We start from the raw sequence: 19,382 nt of genomic DNA, 5'->3' as shown, positions 1-19,382 counted from the left end.
ACAAGGGAGGTGAGGTATGAAGATGAGTTAGTACGTCCCTTTCCCCCTTCCCCCCCGCCCCATTGGCACCGGCCTGGTGTAGGTTTGATTGTAACAAAACCTGCGTGGGTGTCTTAAATCCCTTTATCCCCCGCTACCGTGCTCTCCTCCCCCACATCCCCACGCACCTGCTTTGGCCAAATTCTGATCCCGGTGGAACTGGCGTATAATCTGGAGTGACACTGGATTGACACTGGTGTTACATGGGATCTAATCTACCGGATTAGGTTGAGAGGATACAGGGGTTTCAAAGTGGGCACTGATGTCCGGGTGCTTGGGCTTTGGGGTGCTCCCCCAGAGACATCCTGGGGCCTGATGTGCCAGGCTGCTGGGCACTCGCAGTTCCCAACAAGTTGTAGGTGCCCAGGATCTATGAAAATAAGGCCCCGGGACACCTAGATCTGAAAACAAAATCAGTGGCCAGGCTGGAAAGTTTTGGCCTAAGATTGGTCATTTCCCCACCCCCCGCTCCTCTCCATGAATTGGCATTTGTTTGGAGCAAAGATCTCCCACTAGTAAACTCAGAGTGGACCAGAGGAAGCGACCTGTTCGCCCCGCAGATAGTTAATGCATGGGACTCCCTGCTGTAGGAAAACGCAAACCGCTTCCAAAGATTAGTCACTTATCTGGCCTCTCCAGTGACAACGTGCCAAGATGAAAAGGACAAAAGGCCATCAATCCTCAGGCTTCAGGGCACAAGCAGATCCGTGGCTGTGGTCAGGCAGAATTTTCCCCAGTCCACCCCACTTACGTACTGCAGTAATGCCTGGGAGCCCCAATCAGGGCCCAGAACCCCACGGGGCAAGGTGCTGTACGAACACACAGCGTACGTGCCCCCAAGGGCGTACGCCTTCCTCGAAGGATCTGGAATCGACCCCTTTTGGATCAATCCATCTGCTGTGGCACGGTAGCCACGGTTCTTTCTTCCCGTGCCGCGCGCTGGCTGCCTAGCACATCACTGGTCCAGCCCACGCCATTGCTCATCCTCGGAGGAATTACGAGACCATCCTTCATGGTGGATCGATGCAAATGACTGGCCATCTTGAGGGGCACAGCGAGTTCTTTAACCCTTCCTTGCCCTGCCTCCACCGTTCGCTACAGACCAGAAAGGCTGAACCACAAAGCAATTTAACACCAAGGCACCACCAGTCCCTGCCGGTGCCAGCTCCCTCTGCCCTGAAGCATTCCCTAGCCTCCTATTCCACCAGGACAAATGCCAGAGTAGCATGAATCTGGGATACATTTGAATAGGGTATTTTTGGCCCTACTGGGGAGATCAGAGCACACCTCCTCTTCCCCCTCCTCCCATCAGGTTCCTGTCAAGTCACCTGGATTTCACAGGTGGACACGGCTCAGGTGAGAGACCAGTCGCTCAGAGCCCACACAAAGGGAGAGAGAGATCTAAAGGCAGGAGGAGTGGTTCAAGCCTAGAACTGGGGGCTCAAGACACGCAGGTCCTATTCCTGGCCCTGGCTAGATCTTGGGCAATTCACTTCCCTGCCCCATGCCTCAGTTTCCCTCCCCGTGACCCTTGGCTAGCTAGAGCTAGGGATGCGCTAAGTGGGGGTTTGAGGTCACCCCTACCCTTGTGCATCCCCGGGCCTGGCCCAGCCTGCTCACGCAGGTGCCCGCAGTATACTGGCAGGCAAGGCGGGAATACAGCAGCACGGGGATCGGGAGGCACAGCACACGCAGATGATCGCTGCAAGAGCAGGGCAGAACAGCTCTCTCCTCGGCAAGGACGTAAGAGGCTATTTTGGGACGAGCTCGACCTTTAGACACTCGCCGTAGTGAGCGGGCAAATGGGCCAAGTCAGGCTCAACACCTCCATCATTAAACTGCCCCCCCTCCCCATGCTCCTGAACAGGCGCCCACCTGTCCAAGCGAGGGGGTTATTTTATCCCCCAGCAAGGAACCCCTTTATCTGGCACATTCCCAGCTCAGACTTGATCACTGATCCCCGCCCCCCCCCCCCACACTGCTGAGAGCTCCTCACAGCTTTCATCGGGATCCGTTACCCTTCGCTTCCCATCCTGAGCTGCCGTGTGGCATTGCTGGGGAGCTGTTAAATGGCCGCCACGCTCCACCCCAGAGGTGGCTGCATTTTAGTGGTGGGTGAATGGGTTTCCTGTGTGCTTTTTGTAGCGCTTTTAAGTAGGGTGAAGAGGACCGTAGGAGATGCTCCAGGTAACACTTTCTGATGTCAGGAACAATAGGAATATGCCTGTTTCCTATGGGGCTGGCTCGAGTGAACTATACAGCCATGGGGGAGGGGAGCCCCCCCCCCAATTCCCAGAAACCCCCTCAGCGGACACAAGGGTGTAATGGATGCAACCTGTTTTACACACTGCAGGCACCCAGCCATGTTTATTACTGTGTGTACATGACAGTCCCCATTCCTCCGTCCCCAGCCCAGGGCAGCCCTCCGGCAAGCTTCTCCCACGCCTCGCGGCTCCTGCCAGCCGGCACCCACCCTGGAGATAGGAACGGGAGGGGAATTCAGCCTCTATGGTCCACGAGTCCCAAGCTTCTCTGCCCAAGTTCCCAGCCAGGGGCCGAGTTTGCTAAGTGCTCAGCCTCCACCCACCGGGCCCAGCTCCTCCAAACAGCACCCAACGTGCGGAGCCTTTGCAAGCCCAGCCCTTGGGACAAGTCACCCCTGGCACGTCCCTCGCTCTTTCCTTCTGGAGACAATTGAGCCTCCAGACCGGCCCTGTGAGGATCACAGTCCCCGATTGACAGCTGGGGGAAACTGAGGCACCGAGCAGGGAAGTGACTCAGTGGCACAAACTAGTAACCTTAGCTCCTCGGGCCACGTCTTCGTTACAAGGCCATCATCCTTCTCCACCAACGCGGGCCCAGGACTCACCCCCCCACACACACTCCGCAAGGCCATCAGACAGGCTGGATCCAAGGGCAAGTCCCATCCTGTGCACCCCTCCCCGAGCCAGCCAATCCCTCCTCACCCCCAAGAGGGAAAAGCAAAGCTCTTTGGGGAATGCGTCAATGATCTTTGCTTCCTTGGTGCAAATTCCAGTTCTGGGCCAGATACTCAGCGGGTGCAAACAGCTGTAGCTACATTTATGTCAATGGGTCCGGATCTCCGGATGGTGTAACCAGATAGAGCTCCATTGAAGTCAGTGGGACCCAATCCCCAACTGCTGTCAATCAGCCTTGCTCAACTGAAGTCCCTGGTGTCTGCCCCCCGAGGCAGGGGAGAACCCCCTGGAGTCAGACCCCCAGCTGGCGTAGGTAGCGGTAGCTTCCCTGAAGTCAACGGAGCGATGCCAATTGACACCAGCTCCAAATGGGGCTCTCTGGCTTTAATACAACTCCACCCCCAGCCCCTGGAAATAATCTGTCCACAGAAGCAAATTAAATGTGGATCCCGAGCGCTGCAGAAAACATCCCCGTTTCTCTCCCGCTGGTTCCCCCCCAGGCCACGGCTCAGACTCCAGCCCTGGCATTGAAAACAAAGGGCAGCAGGAATGCTATCTCGGGGCTGTTTGCTTTGAAAAGGTCAGGCAACAAAACATTCCTGGGAATCCCAGTGCAACCACAAGAGAAGGGAGCCGGGCGCAGCGCTCGGAGAGAAGACGCCACTCACGGCTCTTCCTGAAAACACCCAAAGATGGAGTCTGGCTGAATCTGTCTCACCAACAGAGCGACCCCTCGGCCCTTCATTCTCTCTGCTGCTCTGGGGTCTCAAAGGGCGGCCCCCCGGGAATCCACCTGCCATGCAGGGGGCATAGCTGGTGTAAGGGCCATGCACCAAACCTGGTCCCACCTATGGCCTGGCCAGAGTACCCTGCACTGTGGCTAGCCTCTGCTTTCCAATGCTCCGCTGGGCACTGAAAGCCAAAGGCCTCTTTGCCCAGGCTCAGGTTGAGAGCTGGGATTCAAACTCAGCTTCCAGCCCTGTGCACAGCCCAGCTGACCTCACGTCTCCGGATCCTTGCAGGCCGGGAGGGGATGAGACGCGCCCACCCTGCCAGAGCACCAAGATTGTCATTTCAGTATGAGCCCTCGCTCATTGCTTGAGGTCCAACACCTTCCTTTAAGCTAATATCCACCCTCACCCAGACAGGTCCTCGCCAGGCCCCCGTCGCATGGCTTACCCGGCTTGGCGTGCGCTCTGGGGTCCATCCAGCAGGCAGACACAGGTGCGTAGATAGCCCCAGATTGGGAAAACACAAAGGGAGAACAAAGAGATTCATTTAGTTCTGATGTCACAAGGCCAAGCCCAAGCCGCAGAGGTCTGAGCTGGGTTGTACGTCCCCAGAGTAATCAGGGCTCTCTGCCAGCCAGGACAGGCTGGACAGAGCCATTCCTGGCAACCCGGCTACAGGGGCACAATCATTTCCTTGCACTAGTGAATGGATGGTCCAGATCACTTGGGAATAGAATTAGATCTTTTCACCCACTGGGCTTCATTCCAGCATCAAGGGTTACCCTGGTCTGGTCACCCCACATAATCACAGGTAAGCGTCTGAGACACACCCATCTGAGTCTGATGCACAGCCCCCAAGCAGGAATTTAGAGAACCCCAAAGCCTGAGGGCTGTGATGTAGCAGCTTGTACCATAAAGAGAAACTGTCTGTGTAAAACAATAGCAAATTTTCTCTGGTGGAGGACAGCGTGAACCCCTGATCCTTGGCCCAGGTTGCAGGGCTGATGTTGCTTGTACTCGTGAGCGATACGGGAACTGCAACATCTCCATGTAGCCTGGATTTGCTACTTTCTATCAGGGTGCTTCTTCGGGTCTCATCAGTGTGTATTCTAGCACTTCACAATCAGTAACGGACTGTACTCGAATACCCAAGTGAGATAGGGAGAGTGCAGTGTCAAGAAATTGGGTGGTATCCCTTTGAGTAGTCTGTGAGCCCTCTAGTGGTGCTCACCGTGTTCTGTGTTTTAGAAGCTGCGAGAACCCAGCCAAAGCAGCTAGGCCTTGTCCATGTCTGGCCAGAGAAAACGGTTATTTGGAGCCCAGGCGTGCCTGTGCCGTGTCTTTGTATTGTTCTGATTGTGTAAAGCTCAAAACACACAGTAGGGACATCACCCCCATTTCACAGATGGAGAACTGAGGCCCAGAGCAGATGAAGTGGCTTGCCCACGGTCCCACAGCAAATCTGTGGGCGAGCTGAGAAGTGAAAGCACATCTCCCGAGTCCCAGCCTAGAGCCCTCTCCCCGAGCCCAGCGGCTCTCCACCTTTCCAGACTACTGTGCCCTTTCCGGAGTCTGCTCTGTCTCGCGTCCCTCCAAGCTCCACCTCACTTCAAAACGACTTGCTTACAAAATCAGACATACAAGAACAGAAGTGTCCCAGCTCACTCGTACTGAACAGTGGCTGACTTTCTCCTTTTTTCCATATAATTATAAAACAAATCAACTGGAATATAACTATTGTATGTACATTTCGGTGTATAGTACACAGAGCAGTATAACCAAGTCATGGTCTGTATGCAATTTTACTTTGTCCTGACTTCACTACTGCCTTTTATGTAGCCTGTTGTCAAACTAAGCGAATACCCCCTGGAAGAGCTCTGCGTCCCCCCCCAGGGGTACGCGAACCCCTGGCTGAGAACCACTGCCCTAGACCATCCTTCCTCCCCTCTCAGCGCGACCGTTAGCTACAAGGGGAGGGTCTGAACTTCCCCAAAGTTTGAGGATACTCAGATCGGGGGCAGGAGGTAAATACACAATACCTTGGCTAAAGGGAGACAGGCTAACTGATGCTGGACACAACTGTAGAAAAAAGCCAGGTGCATCCCCATACCCACAGGCCCTGTGTGTGCTTTTCCTCCTCCCAAGCTTTGACCAGGCCTCTTTTGCATGCAATGCATGTGACACAAACACCATCTCATCAACTGAGCCGAGATCACCAGGGGTCTGGCTGCAAATTTCAGCCGGAGGTTGTCTGTACAGCGCTCCTGCTCCCCGAAGATCCTGGCTGGTAATGATCGCATCAGCATTTGGAGAGGATAAATGGGTTCTCCCAGCAGAATCCCAATCTTCTCTGGCAGGAGGACAGATGCTCAGGGATGAAGCAGACAGAAATCAAGAGATGGGGGTTTCCGAACAGATTTAACCGCTCCAGGACTCACTGGTCAGCACAAAGGGGTGGGGGTGGGGATTACAATCTCATAATGCAGGATGGATTTAATCATACCAGTTCTTGAATAATTCACCCCGAGATACTAGGATTACCCCTTAGATGTACGTAGCATTGCACGGGTTTTTAAGGGCAAAAGGGACCATCTAATCCAACACAACACAGCCCATAGGAGGGCACCTACTGTCTCCTGCATCCAGAGCCGGCTCCAAGCACCAGCTTAGCAAGCAGGTGCTTGGGGCGGCCAAGGGGAAGGGGCAGCATGTCGGGCTCTTCGGCGGCAATTCGGTGGTGGGTCCCTCGGTCCCTCTCAGAGGGAAGGACCTGCCGCCGAATTGCTGCGGAAGAAGAAAGTGGCGCGGCTGAGCTGCCGCCGATCGCGGGTTCCCCCCCGCCGCTTGGGGCGGCAAAAACCCTGGAGCCGGCCCTGCCCGCGTCTAGCCCAGCAGTGCACAGGACAAGCTTCCTCTCAGAGCAGGGGTAGACAACCTATGGCACACGTCCCAAAGGCAACACACGAGCTGGTTTTCAGTGGCACTCACACTGCCCGGGTCCTGGCCACCGGTCCGGGGGGCTCTGCATTTTAATTGAATTTTAAAGGAAGCTTCTTAAACCTTTTAAAAACCTTATTTACTTGACATACCACAATAGTTTAGTTCTATATTATAGACTTATAGAAAGAGACCTTCTAAAAAGGTTAAAATGTATGACCGGCACGCGAAACCTTAAATCAGAGTGAATAAATGAAGACTCGGCACGCCACTTCGGAAAGGTTGCCAACCCCTGTCTTAAAGCATCCATCGGCCTACCTGTCTGGCTCTCAAAGGGTTAAGCAAGAAAGAGTAAAGCCTGATTTTCTCCTCTTCCAACTGTTGTCTTTCTTTGGGGGGGGGGGGGGCACCTTAAAGAGACACTGTCAAAATTAAAAGCGTGCACCTACGTGTGGGGAGGGTGTACACACACACGCTCACACCCGATTGCTGGTGCCACTTATGCCACTTAAAATGATCTAGTTTTGCTTTTAATAATGCGTCTGACGAAGTGGGCATTCACCCACGAAAGCTTATCCTGCAATACATCTGTTAGTCTTAAAGGTGCCACAGGACTCTCTGTTGCTGTTAAAAACATAGTTTCCCTTTCATCATTTTTGTTCTTATTTATGTAACCGTTGTGTGCACCTGAGGGTTCTCCATCAGGGAACCGGCCGAAGCACCGGAACACTTATTGAAAAGACAAAAAAGAGTTTGCAGTCTAGGGTTTGTTTGCAATTTAGCAGAGACCTTAGACTGGTCCATTTCGCTTCTGGCGTCTCATAAACCAGGCTAGTCCTGTCGTGTTTGGGTTGCTAACATTACATGGGGACCCCGGTGTGTAAAGAAACAAAACAAATGGTTGAATCACCCTTTTTGTTTCCTTTAAATAAATCACAACAACATTTCTAGTACCTTCAGGGCTCAGAACACACTCATAGGATATCAGGGTTGGAAGTGACCTCAAGAGATCATCTAATCCAACCCCCCTGCTCAAAGCAGGGCCAATCCCCAGACAGATTTTTACCCCAGTTCCCTAAATAGCCCCCTCAAGGACTGAACTCACAACCCTGGGTTTAGCAGGCCAATGCTCAAACCACTGAGCTATCCCTCTTAACCGCAACCTATGTTTAACATACACTGCCCCTACTGAAAGGCAGCATGGCCTAGTGGACAGAGCACCAGTGTGCAACCCAGGAGCCCTGGGTTTTATTTCTGGCTCTTCTACTAGGCTGCCAGGTGACTCTGGGCAATGCACTTCACTACCCAATGCCTCAGTTTCCCCATACGTAAAATGGGGATAGCAAAACCTCTGTCACAAAGTGCTTTGAGATGTCTGGATAAGAAGCATTTTAGAGCTAGATTCTATGATGACCCACAGTAGCTGACATGAACATTAGCCTTTAGCTAATTTAACGATTATTAAGATAGTAAGTAAGGGGTTGTAAACCATTTTGTGATGCTGGTCTAAAAAGTAGGGCTGGTTGGAAAATAACTCCATTTCAACCTTTGGTTTCATTCTGTTATCAGAACAAAAGTGAGACCCTTCTAAATCTTTTCATGAGAAAAGAGAGAAAGCAAGCACAAGCGCACACATGCAAGAGAGGAGAGGGGGGGAAAAATGGATTCTCTCCACCCCAGAATAGCCTAGTGCACTCACCAGGACTGCGAGACACCCAGGCTCCAATCCCTGCTTTGTCTGATTTAAAGCAAGGACTTGAACCTGGGCCCCTCACACCCTTAACCACTGGTCTCCAGAGTCAGTCTCTCTAGTTTTAACCAGAAATTCCATCTTCAGTGAATCGGCATTTTCCGAGCAAAAAAAATCCCCGCCCAGCTCTACTACAAAAGGTATCAGAGAAGAACGATCTATTATTGTTAACTTCCACCACCCTTTGCGAGACAGCACAGTATAAATCATTGGAACAGAGGACATCGGTTCCAAGTTTATTACACTGTTCCTAACTCTTGAGTCTTGCACTATGTTAGTGATGTTCTTAAAGCCCCAGCTCCTGGAGTCAGGCGAGTGCCCAAGAATCTCAACTTTCATTGGAACCAAAATTAATTAAAATTAATTTCTAGCCCTCGGAGCTGTGGAGAAAATTAATTTCTAGCCTTCGGAGCTGTGGAGAAAAAGCTTGAAAATGGGTCTGAAGTGGAAGGAAAAAGACATAGAACCCAGCGCCGTTTTTAGAACCATCTACTGATTTTCGTGGGCCTGACTCATGAGCGCTGAACATTTGGGGTTGGCAGTAAGGACTTTAGCAGGCAGGCTTCTTGATCAATATAATGTCACGCTGATGGCCCAATGGAACGGTATGCATTGGCAACGGGCATCTTTATCTGAAAACAACGTGGGAAATACCAAATGCCACTACCTGCCTAGGCTCCTATGCCATGCCCCTCGCCAAGCTGAGCGTTGGCGGAGAGCAGCTGGCAAGAGTTACCCTCTGAGTGCATGGACATAGAGCCAGAGTGTGGTGCTGGCCTGACCAAGCATGCTGGAAGCAGTGGGCACAGAGGGGGAAGCTAAACGCCGACGTCGGACAGGGAGAGGAGGAACACAGGACCAGAGCCATGGAAGGCGAGAGGCTGGAAAGGACGGGAGGTGGAGGTGGCCGTTTCATTCAGTTTCAAAGCAATGTCTGCCCAGGGAGCAGGTGGACACAGAGAACAAGCTGGGCTGAGTCCGGAAGGGTCAAACAACAATGACAGGAAGTGACCGAGAAAGATGGAGAGGGCAGCGCTGGAGGTCGCAGCCGCTGATGCAGCCCGGAGAGATGCCCAGGGGGTGGATGTCACACACAATGTAGCAGGGCCACCCTCCTTCCTGATTTCCACCTGGCTCGGGCTAGCTGGGGAAGCTGATTCTCAGGCATCTTCCCTGCCCTGTTTGGTACCCGAGGATCCCAGCATTGCTTGGCTCCATACCTCCCCCTCCTCCCCCATTCCGAGCCAGTCGGCACCGATCCTTGGGAGGTGCAAAGGCCCACTGTGCTACCTTTGCGGCTTTCCCAATCCTCGGCCACGCTGGGCGGAGGAGACTACGAGCTGGGTTTTAGCTGATAGGAGTCCCCCCCGTCCCCGAGTGGCAGTGCACAGGTTGCAGCCCCAGAGCAGGCTGTTAATGGCATCTTCCCCCCAAACCGTTTGGAGACAGGACTAAGGAGCGGTTTGGATAACAGGATCCTTATTAGCTAAAGCCCCTGGTACACGACGGAGCGTTCCGGGGAGACGTACGGGGCAAAGCGTCAAAGAAACAGCAGCAGCTCCGCTGATCGCCCCAGTGGAGCCCATCACACACGCCTTTGCGTGCGCGTTCACGAGCGCACACTCACACGTGTGCACAAATCCACGCACGTACAGTGGCACATACACCCCTGCATGCATGGGGCACACCGATAAAGACACACGCGTCCTGTGCACGGGTTTCACGGACACCACCAGGCACACGTCCTGCCCACGGGCGCGCCTTCCGGGGTCCACTCGGCGCCGCAGCTGTTCCCTCCGTCAAAAAGAGCGCCAACCTCGCGAGGCTCCAGAGACTTAATTAGCTTCATCTATCACTCGCCGCGCCCGGCGCTTTCCTGGCCGGAGCCGGCAGCTGCCGCACACCAATGAGCCCTGGGTAAAGGGCAGAGTGGGGCGACGTCTGCTCTCACTGCTGTGGTTTGCTGAAGGCCCCTGGTGTGGGGGCTGTTGGCTTACACCAAATGGCAGTGCTCCTTAGGGACCAATCACTTCCCCTCCAGTCCACGCCCTAGCCAGCCTGACTCTGCCCCCCCAGGAGGAACGGGCATCTTTCAGGCTTCAAAGGGCTAATTGCCCCTTGTCCCTCCCCACTCCCGCACCATGCAAGTCCCTCTCCCTTACCTCTGTTATTGTCAGCATCCTGAACCGCCCTGTCTTCCTTTGCGGCAAGCTGAGACTGGGCCACCAGTGCCCCCGACAGGGCCAGGAGTCCCGAGGTGCTGACCAGGCTGGAAGGCTGCATGCCCGAAGGGTGCGGGGTGAGCGGGATGGGAGGCGCGTGGTGGGAGAGGTGCTGGAGCTGCTGCTGCTGAAGGAGAAAGAGCCAGGGCTGCGGGGTATTGCTACGAGACGTCCTTCCCCCGGACTCGCCCCACCCCCTTAGCCCCGCTACCCGCCCCGAAGCAGTTCCAAGATCCTTCGCCCAGCTGCAGCCATGAGCCAACGGTGCCCAGGGCTGAGCACAAACAGGGACACCCTCTCGGAGGTGGGGGGTGATCAGGCTCTCTGCTGCAGGATGACCCCCAAGGCTCCCTGCGCGATTTCAACAGCTCCCCTCGAGACCTGCCCAGGGCCCGGAGCAGCTCTTAGGTCACTGGGAGTTTGGCCATTGTTGTCAGAAGGCTCCTGGTCTCCACCCAGGCCTGTCCAATGCCGCCTTGAGGCCATGATGTTCCCTCCCCTCCACCCAACTTTCCTGCCTTTTGCTGCCTGTGGGACACTGAGTGGTGCGCCGCAGGGGGGGACGACTGTCTGGCTGCAAAGGAGGAAGACACAAGGGACTCGGGAGCATCCATCCAGCTGGCTGGGAGGAGCCGGGAGCTGTGGTCTGGGGTTACCCTGCCAGGGGCATCCTGGCTCCAAATTTCCTGATCAAAACTCCCTTCCCCTCCCCCATTGCTGGGCTACTCACCCCAATGATGCTGTTCAGTTCCCCCATGGTCACCTGCTTGGCCCGCTCCACGGCTTGCAGCACCTGCTGCTGGTGCTGGGAAAGGAAGGCACGGCGGGTCAGGAGCCCGGCCGGGCGTGAGCTCACGCCCCATCGAAAAGACAACTGAGCCTCTGGGGGACGAGGCGGAGCTGCCCCCTCCCGGGTTATGGTCCAGGAGACCCTCCCAGGGGGAACACCCCCAGAGGCGCTCACCCTCCTGGGATCTCCCTTTCACACAGCACAACTTTTTATCCCAGTGCAACCTAGCGCCTCCTAGTGTCTTTCACCGCCACTGCACTACGACTCTACCCATCCCCCAGGCAGCCCGACGCCCGCCCGCTTACCTCCTGCGTCAGGAACGGTATGATCTGGGCACAGATGGCACTCAGCCTCTTCACTATCTCCGCCTGAAAGGGCAAAAGGCAGCTCTGTCATGCCAAGCGCTGGCGCTGCTTAGAAGAACGGGTGCTCTTTAAATCAAGCCCCCCCCACCCCCCCAGGCTCAGGGCTAAGAGCGATGTTGATAGCCTGGGATAAACTCCCAAACTCCCATCCCGGCCTGCAGCGGGGCTCGGTGCAAAGACCAGGATGGATTAAGGGATCTCTGCTCCAGAGTCCTGGTGGGGACTTTGCAGGGCATGTCCCCGGGTATTACATGCACTGGATTTCATGGGCTCCACCATTCCTGCCGGGCACAGATCCTGCATGCAGCCTGTGCCTTTTGCCCACTGGTACGAGGGCTGGGTGCTTGGCCAACCCCTGTTTTCTGGGGGTTGCCAAAGGAGTTGGTATTCACCCAGAACACTTCCTAGGGGGTCTCTCGTCTGCCCCCTAACACCACCACCCAGACACACGGAGTTCACGACACCCCTCGGAGGAGGGGACCATTATAATCTCCGTTGCACAGATGGGGAAACAGACAGAGAGACTAAGTACCTCACAAGACAGGGTTTAACCCTGATCTCCTGAGCCCCAGGCCGGCGCCGTAGCCATGAGGCTCTCCTCGCTCACCTAACACCTGTCTTGTCTTTCACGGCTGAGTCAACTGAAAAACTCTTCCTAGCCAAACGACAGGCTGTGCTCAGCGCGGGGCACAGAAGAGCCCCGAAGCTCGGCTGGCCCACGGCCAGAGCAGAGGGACCGCCCTAGAGAGGACTGGCTTCTCTGAATGATGTTTCTCCCCCTTCCCTGCCAAGTGGAACGTGATACCAAGAGCGTTCGAGCTGGAGTCAAACTTTCCAACCCACAGTGAGTTCGAGTGGGTTCAAAATAAGGCAAAACAGTTCATCCACCCGACACTGAGCTCTTTCTGGCAGGCTGCTTGGGAGATTTGGGGCTCTTCCCTACAGGGCGATAGCTAGGGATATAAAAACCTGCTCCACCCCCTGCACTGGGCTTGATCCGTCACCCCCACTCATGGAATTTCTAAACTGCCAGGGCTGGTGGGCTGCCTAGACATAATTTATGCACTGGTGTTTATTTAGATGCATGATGACACTTAGCCCTTCAGCTGTACTGATCTCAGAGCCCTTTCTGAAGAGGGGACAACACAATCATCTCAGTTTTCCAGAGGGGGAAACTGAGGCACCGCGAGGGGCGGTTACTTGCCCACAGTCTCAAAGGGGTAGAACCCAGGTCTGCCAGCCTCGTGCCCGGCCCCGTTGGATACACTGCCTCCTGCACGAAAACAGTTTCCCAAGGGAGGCAGTAAAAGCCTCGGAGCTCGATAACATTTAAACCTCATGCAGCAAATCCACCTTGGCACTCGCCTGGGGACACAGACAAGCTGGTCTGCTCTATTTTTCCGTCTCAGATTTCTAGGCCTCGCCGAGAGAGGTGCAGAGAGCTCGCGAGCGCTAATATAAAGCCCAGCGAAGAACAAAGAAAATCTGCCAGGCCCCCTAAGTAACACGGCCCCGGCTATTCCCAGTCACAGCCAGCGGGGCACACAGCACCGGCAATTCCACCCAGCCTTCCCTCCTGACACCCGACAGCGACAGGGCATCGGAGATGCAGCAACCAGAAACCAAATGGGGTTAATTCAGTCCAATGGAAATAAAAGCAGCACTGCTCGTCACCTGCAGCTCCCACTCCCTGCTCTAACCACCGAAGCGTACTTCCACCCGCAGCTAAAGACTAGAGCCCGAGTCCGCGGACCCAGTCTTCTGCTCGTAGACCACACACACATTCAGAGCTAGGAGTAGAACCCAGGAGTCCTGAGACCCACTCCCAGAATTGGGATTAGAACCCAGGAGTCCTTGTTCCCAGGCTCCTTTGTTCTAACCACTTGGCAACACTCCTTTCCATCTCGCTGCAGCTTGGTTGCCTTGTACAACAAACAAATATGGTTTGTTCTTGTTCCGCTCCCGGGGTGCCTGCTGGATCTCGGGATCCCATCAGAGTTTGGAGTCAATTAGGAAGCTGAGAATGAAAGTGACTCTCACGCACCACCCTGCTAACAAAAGGAGCAAACTTGGAGGGCTGAGCCAGCTGGAGAAATATGGCAGTCGACTTGCCACTTTGTCAGGCACCGTTCCAAACTAATTTCCCTGGCAGCCAGCCCTGCGATGACTAGCTTGATAAATCTGAAGAGGAAAGCAAATTACAGCTGGAACAAAAGGAGACCGGGATGGTGAAAAACACTCCAGCGTCTTTGGGAAGGGAAGGAAAAAAAAAAGATCCATTTGATTTTCAGTTTCTCTAGGCCTTCTCTCCGGCTCCCTGCTGGTCACCCCCAGCTTTCTCTGTAGTGGAGATGCCAGATAAACCAGCCGCCTAAGAGCGCAGCGGTGCTAATGGCCACTGGGCTGGGGCCTAATTAGGGGACCGCGGGCTGGATTTTGAAAGGTCTTTTGGTGCCTACAGATGAAAATAGGCCCCAAGTGGGATTTTCAGAAATGCCTTGAAATCAATGGCTCTGCGTCTTTAGATGCCGAAGTACCTTAACAAAGCTGACCCTTAGCCCCCCTCAGATTGGCTAAGACCCAAAGGCAGGAAGTACCGACCTACTAGCCAATCTCTAGCACACAGATAACCACCAGCGAACTGGTTCCACACCTGCCCCTCACACCTTTCTCCTTCTCAGCCCCCCTTTTCCCCTTGTCTTTCCGTTTTAGCTGATCCCCTCCTAACAAAACCCACCCAAACGTTATTAAACGAAAGAAAAATCATGCCGCTACCATGCTATTTGCAGCCATCACATTGATCATTCTGCTTAAGCCTTCGATCCCTTCCCCTGGGTCTGTCTTATCTATTTGGATTGCAAGCGCTTCAGGGTAAGGACAGTATCTTACACTGGGTTTGTACAGCAACCAGCACAACACGGCTCCATCCTCCATTGGTCCCGAGGTGCTACTCTACTAAACATAATTCATAATCACACCCAGAGCTTCGGCCATGTGCATTTTCCAATTGTTATGGATTTAAATGTTCCCAGTTGCACAAAATTAGGGGTTTTAAGCACACCCTCCCCCCCCGGGTTTTATCAATTTACATTTTCACAGTTGCAGGAAATTAGGGAGGGAGGCGTCGACAATAAATATTTAATGACAGTAGATGTTGAGATCCAGAAAGTTAAAGCTTTAGAACGGTTAGAACACAAACTGTCAACATCACATGTCAAAATCCACAAAGGAAACAGCCTTAAATCAAAACTTCTCAGGCAGGATTTTTCTTACTTTGCCCATCTGTAAATGTAGATGATCACCGACGGAAATATTTTCGCTGGTGTGTGCGCGTGCGGTGAAATTGACGCTTATCGACATTTACCAATACAAATGGAACCCTTCCAAGGCTGCATACAGGTCAGCAGTGAATGGGTCCATGGTCTGGCATGAGCTTACCCGCTGAATCGGGTATGTGGCTGGCAGGGCTGGCTCCAGGCACCAGCTTGGCAAGCAGGTGCTTGGGGCGGCCACTCTGGAGGGGGGCGGCAGGTCCAGCTATTCGGCAGCAATTCGGCGGACGGTCCCTCACTCCCACTCGGAGCGAAGGACCTTCCACCAAATTGCCGCCGCAGATGGTGATCGCGGCTTTTTTTTTTTTTTTTTTTTTGGCTGCTTGGGGAGGCCAAAACCCTGGAGCCGGCCCTGGTGGCTGGCCGGCTAACGGTGCCTTGGGAATGCCTTGCACTGTCCTCCTCACCTGGCTGCCTATTGAATTCAAGTCCCTGAGCAGACTGGAGGTCCAGCCCCCAAGTGAACCTCAGTTTCCAATCACCAGGCTGCAGTCCTATGGGATTAAGCAAATTCTCCCAGCCCCCCGGGTCTAAGCCAGAAGCTCCGCGTTCAGACCCAGCCCCAGACGAAGACACAGAACGGTCGGCGTCGGAGATAACTGGGGTTGGGATGGGGAACAGTCTCCAGAGATGCTGCAGAGATGGGGTTGCTCGTATATCCTTATCCCAATTCCCCCCAGCTAATCAAGAGCCCCCCCTCACTCACCTGCTTGTGCATTTCAATGTTCAGCCCATAGGACATTTCGTAGTACTGAAAGCAAACCACAACACAGCTGGTTAAAAGAGGACTCTCCATTCGCCACCAGATAACAAACCAGCCACCAGCAGGGCTTGGTAGCTACTCCACATGGCTCCCTCCCCCCGGCCAAACTGGCCCTGGTGTAACTCCATCAGCAGTCAATTACAGAGATGAGTTTTGCTTTTCCCAGGACCAGGCCCAGATTTATTGACTGAGGGACAGACTGGGGACAGGTGCTGGCCTCTTTCAGTTCTGGGAAGGTGGGAGGAGCCCACAGAAGGCCCGCCCCTTCAGATGAGGGAGGGGCCACAGGACCAGGATTCAGCTAAGCAGGGAGGCCGAAAACAAGGACAGGGGGATGGTTCACCAGGCCTGGAGATTGAAGGCCTGTGTGTAGCCACCTGGGCAAGCTTCCTCAGCATTGTCCCTGGAGGAGAGTTCAGTCTCCACAGCCCAATCTAGGCCAACTCTGAGCGCTGGACTCGGAGTCTCTGGGCCACCCAGAGATTAAGGGGTTGACTTCTCTGGCTCCAGCGCTAACCATTGGGCTATACTCCCTCTGGCAATGCACATCAAGGGCAACAATGGGTTTTTGTGATGGTGGGAGGGGCACTTGTCCACCAGGGACTGGACCGAGACCCACCAAACTCATATCACCAGGAACGGACGAATGGAAATGATTTTTCAGTCACTTACAACCTAGCACGAGTTCAGGATGGTGACCTGGAGAAGGTATATTATGGTTTAAAGAAGGTAGTTCAGGATCTTTGATTCGCCCTGTTGTCATAATACCAGGACGAAGGAGCAGTCAATGAAACAGAAAGGTGGAAAATTCAAAACTGATCACAGGAAGTGATTTTTTTTTCTCCAGACAAAGCTCAGTTTAGCCTGCGGAACTCCTTGTCACAAGAAGTCACTGAGGTGGAGAACTTGGCAGGATTTGGACAGGGATCATACATCTGTATGAACAGGGACAGCCAGAGTGACAACAGTAAAGATTAAAGAATCAATGAGTGTTCTGGAAGGGAAATAAACCCTCATGCTTCAGGGCATGCACAACCCCTAGCTATTGGGGTCAGGAGGAAGTTTTCCCTGGAGGCAGCTTGTCTCATAACTGCCTATTGAGGGGTTTCTTGCACCTTCCTCTGAAGCAGCCAGTAACATCAGAGACAAGATATTGGGCTAGAATCACACCCTGGGTTTAATTCCCCATGGCAATTCCTGTGTCCCTATCCCGTTTCCAACCTCAGCCCTAACCCCACCGGGCTGATCGCCGGAGGCCTATAATTTGCTGGAATTATGGGCAGTGGCAAGTAGCAATTCTGATTAACTCCGCGATGGCTGTTTCAAGAAGCCCACGTCAGAATCCAACCTCCGGCAGTACTTTGGAAGGGGTTTTATGAAACGACCTCGGGGTTCGGTTTGCTTCCAGCCACCCCCTCTCCACCTGGAAGGGCTGGACGTCAATAGTTACGAGGCCAAATGAAAAAATGGCATCGTTCCCAGCATCTAACAGCATCATGGCAGCGGCAGCAGACGGCGCGGCAGGAACCAACCGTTGCTAGGAATAGATGTTAACTCCTTCCTGACCAGTGCCCTTCCCCACCCCCGCCCCCTTGGGAGAGCACCCATAGGCAGGTGAGGGCAACATTATCCAGCTAGGAGTGGCGGTCCTTGGAGGCCAGCTCTCAGGCTGAATGGCTTGTTGACCTGTCCCGGTAGGATGATTATGGGGCCCCTCAGGGGGGTGGTCAAGAGGGTCTCTTACCATGACATAATGTCTCTGCATCTCGGTCTTCTCGCTCGCCAGCTTCTCACATTCCAGCTTCAGACTGCAAGGGGAAACCATCTTTATTTGCAGCCGGATCCACCTCCACCCCCAAGCTGCACCCTGCACACCTCCCACCCAGCCCCGCTGCGGGGGGGAAGGGGCCATCCCCGCAGCAGGAGTCGGGTGCCATCGCTCCGTGCCACGCACGTCCCCAGCGGCATTCCACCAGCTGGTCAGCGGCTTGGAAGGGTATAAATCTGGCCCCCGGCCAGCCCCACTCCCCTGAGCTCCTCTCTGCTCCCATCGCCTGTTCCCCCTTGTAACACCGAGTCCAGCGAGGCCTTGCTGTGGCTTGAGAAAACGAACCTGCCTCCTCCCACTTTGCCTGTGACCCCGAGCGCAGCTCTGGCGCGCTCCTGACATGTATCCCCTGAACTGCCTGTCCCACCCCACCCCCGGGTCCCTCTCCCTGATCTGTGACCCCAAGACCCCTCAACGCTCCCCCTCGGATTTGTGTGCGCCCGGCCCTGCCTTACCTGGGACCCTCAGAATCGCCCCTCTGTGATCATCCCCTGCCTTACCTGTAACCCTGGGCACCAGTCTCTCCACCCCAACCCCCTTTTCCCTGCGATCCTAGACACTTGTCTATCTGCATCTCTCACCCGACCCCAGGATGGTCCCTTCCCCGTGGCCTCCTCCCCCACGCCTGCCCGCCCCCTCCCCCAACGGCCTGCCCCTCACCTGTGATACTGAGCCTGCAGGAACTGGAATTCTTCCTTAATCCGGTCGCAGATTTCCAAAATCGAGAACTTGAAGGGCTGCCCAGACTGAAGCGGAGCCTAGAGTGGATCAGTAACAACAACGCTGCTGCCAGCCCAGCCCACCCCATCGCCAATGCGCTGCCCTGACCCACCTTCCAACCCCAACCCTCTCCTCTCCCTTAGCTCATGGCCCAGGGACCGCCCCCCCTCATCTCACCCCCAGCCCGTCCGGCACACCCGGAGCCCAGGATGGTACTTACAGGGTGCCGTCCTTGTGGGTACATCCTGGGGGACTTGCCCAAAATTGATGCCCACCGGAGGAGGGAGAACACCTCTTTAACCTCCCCACCCTGGCTTCTTCTTCAACTTCTCCAACAGCCGCTGGTCACCAGGAGAACAAGCGGGCGAAGGAATCCTGTCTCCGGGAGGGACGGACGGATATTGGAATCTTCCTCCGATGGGCTTTTTTTTTTTTTTGAAATACAATTATTTATTGTTGTGGGTACGGCTCAGCCGGGGCGAAGAACATTTCCGTCGGGTGAAAGGGGAGAGAGAATTCCTCCCCAGTGGGTCGTGCTTGGCCGGGTCGCCTCGGCCCCCCCATCGGACACGGGGCTGGGGGGAAATATAATCTGTCTTAAAGCACCACACACACACACACACAAAAAAGGCAGGAACAGAAGGTCAGTAGAAAATCTGGCCGGATTTCAATAGCGGTCCCTGGCTAGAATGAAAACTGCCTCCTGGCAAGGCAAAGGGAGAGCAGGGGAGTCTGTCGAACCGGATCCTTAAGGTGGTCCTTTCTCGGTAGGAGGTGGCACCAGGGGCTTTGCCTGCTGGCTCTGGGATCCATGCCAGGGACGCTTCCCACCCGCTAGAGGTGTCAGAGGGCAGAGATTCCCCCCACCACACGCCCCCGCTCCACGCCCGCCTCCCTCCTCCCCATCGTGGTGGGAAGGCAAACTGAACCGAGGGAAGCAGCTGCTCCCACTTCCCTAGCGGCCCC

At 54.6% G+C, this 19,382-nt stretch overlaps 1 protein-coding gene across 3 annotated transcripts in view; it reads right to left on the bottom strand.

Moving 5' to 3' along the window:
* TLE2 (TLE family member 2, transcriptional corepressor) overlaps positions 1-19,169 on the bottom strand; it is a 35,254-nt gene extending 16,085 nt beyond the window's left edge. The window contains exons 1-8 of one of the 3 annotated variants that reach the window (XM_054013775.1): positions 18,637-19,169; positions 18,357-18,454; positions 17,613-17,676; positions 15,812-15,856; positions 11,714-11,776; positions 11,349-11,423; positions 10,559-10,745; positions 4,158-4,174 (exon numbers count right to left, since the gene is read on the bottom strand). In XM_054013775.1, the coding sequence (XP_053869750.1) occupies positions 4,158-4,174; positions 10,559-10,745; positions 11,349-11,423; positions 11,714-11,776; positions 15,812-15,856; positions 17,613-17,676; positions 18,357-18,454; positions 18,637-18,660 (573 nt within the window). In that variant the 5' untranslated portion in view covers positions 18,661-19,169. The remainder of the gene's footprint in view (positions 1-4,157; positions 4,175-10,558; positions 10,746-11,348; positions 11,424-11,713; positions 11,777-15,811; positions 15,857-17,612; positions 17,677-18,356; positions 18,455-18,636) is intronic. The other 2 variants (XM_054013776.1, XM_054013777.1) reach the window with 2 other exon arrangements.
* Between the last annotated feature and the right edge of the window lie 213 nt (positions 19,170-19,382).

The sequence above is a fragment of the Malaclemys terrapin genome, chromosome 24, assembly GCF_027887155.1.
Source record: "Malaclemys terrapin pileata isolate rMalTer1 chromosome 24, rMalTer1.hap1, whole genome shotgun sequence".
NCBI lineage: Eukaryota > Metazoa > Chordata > Testudines > Emydidae > Malaclemys > Malaclemys terrapin.
This window is presented reverse-complemented; position numbering and strand designations above follow the sequence as displayed.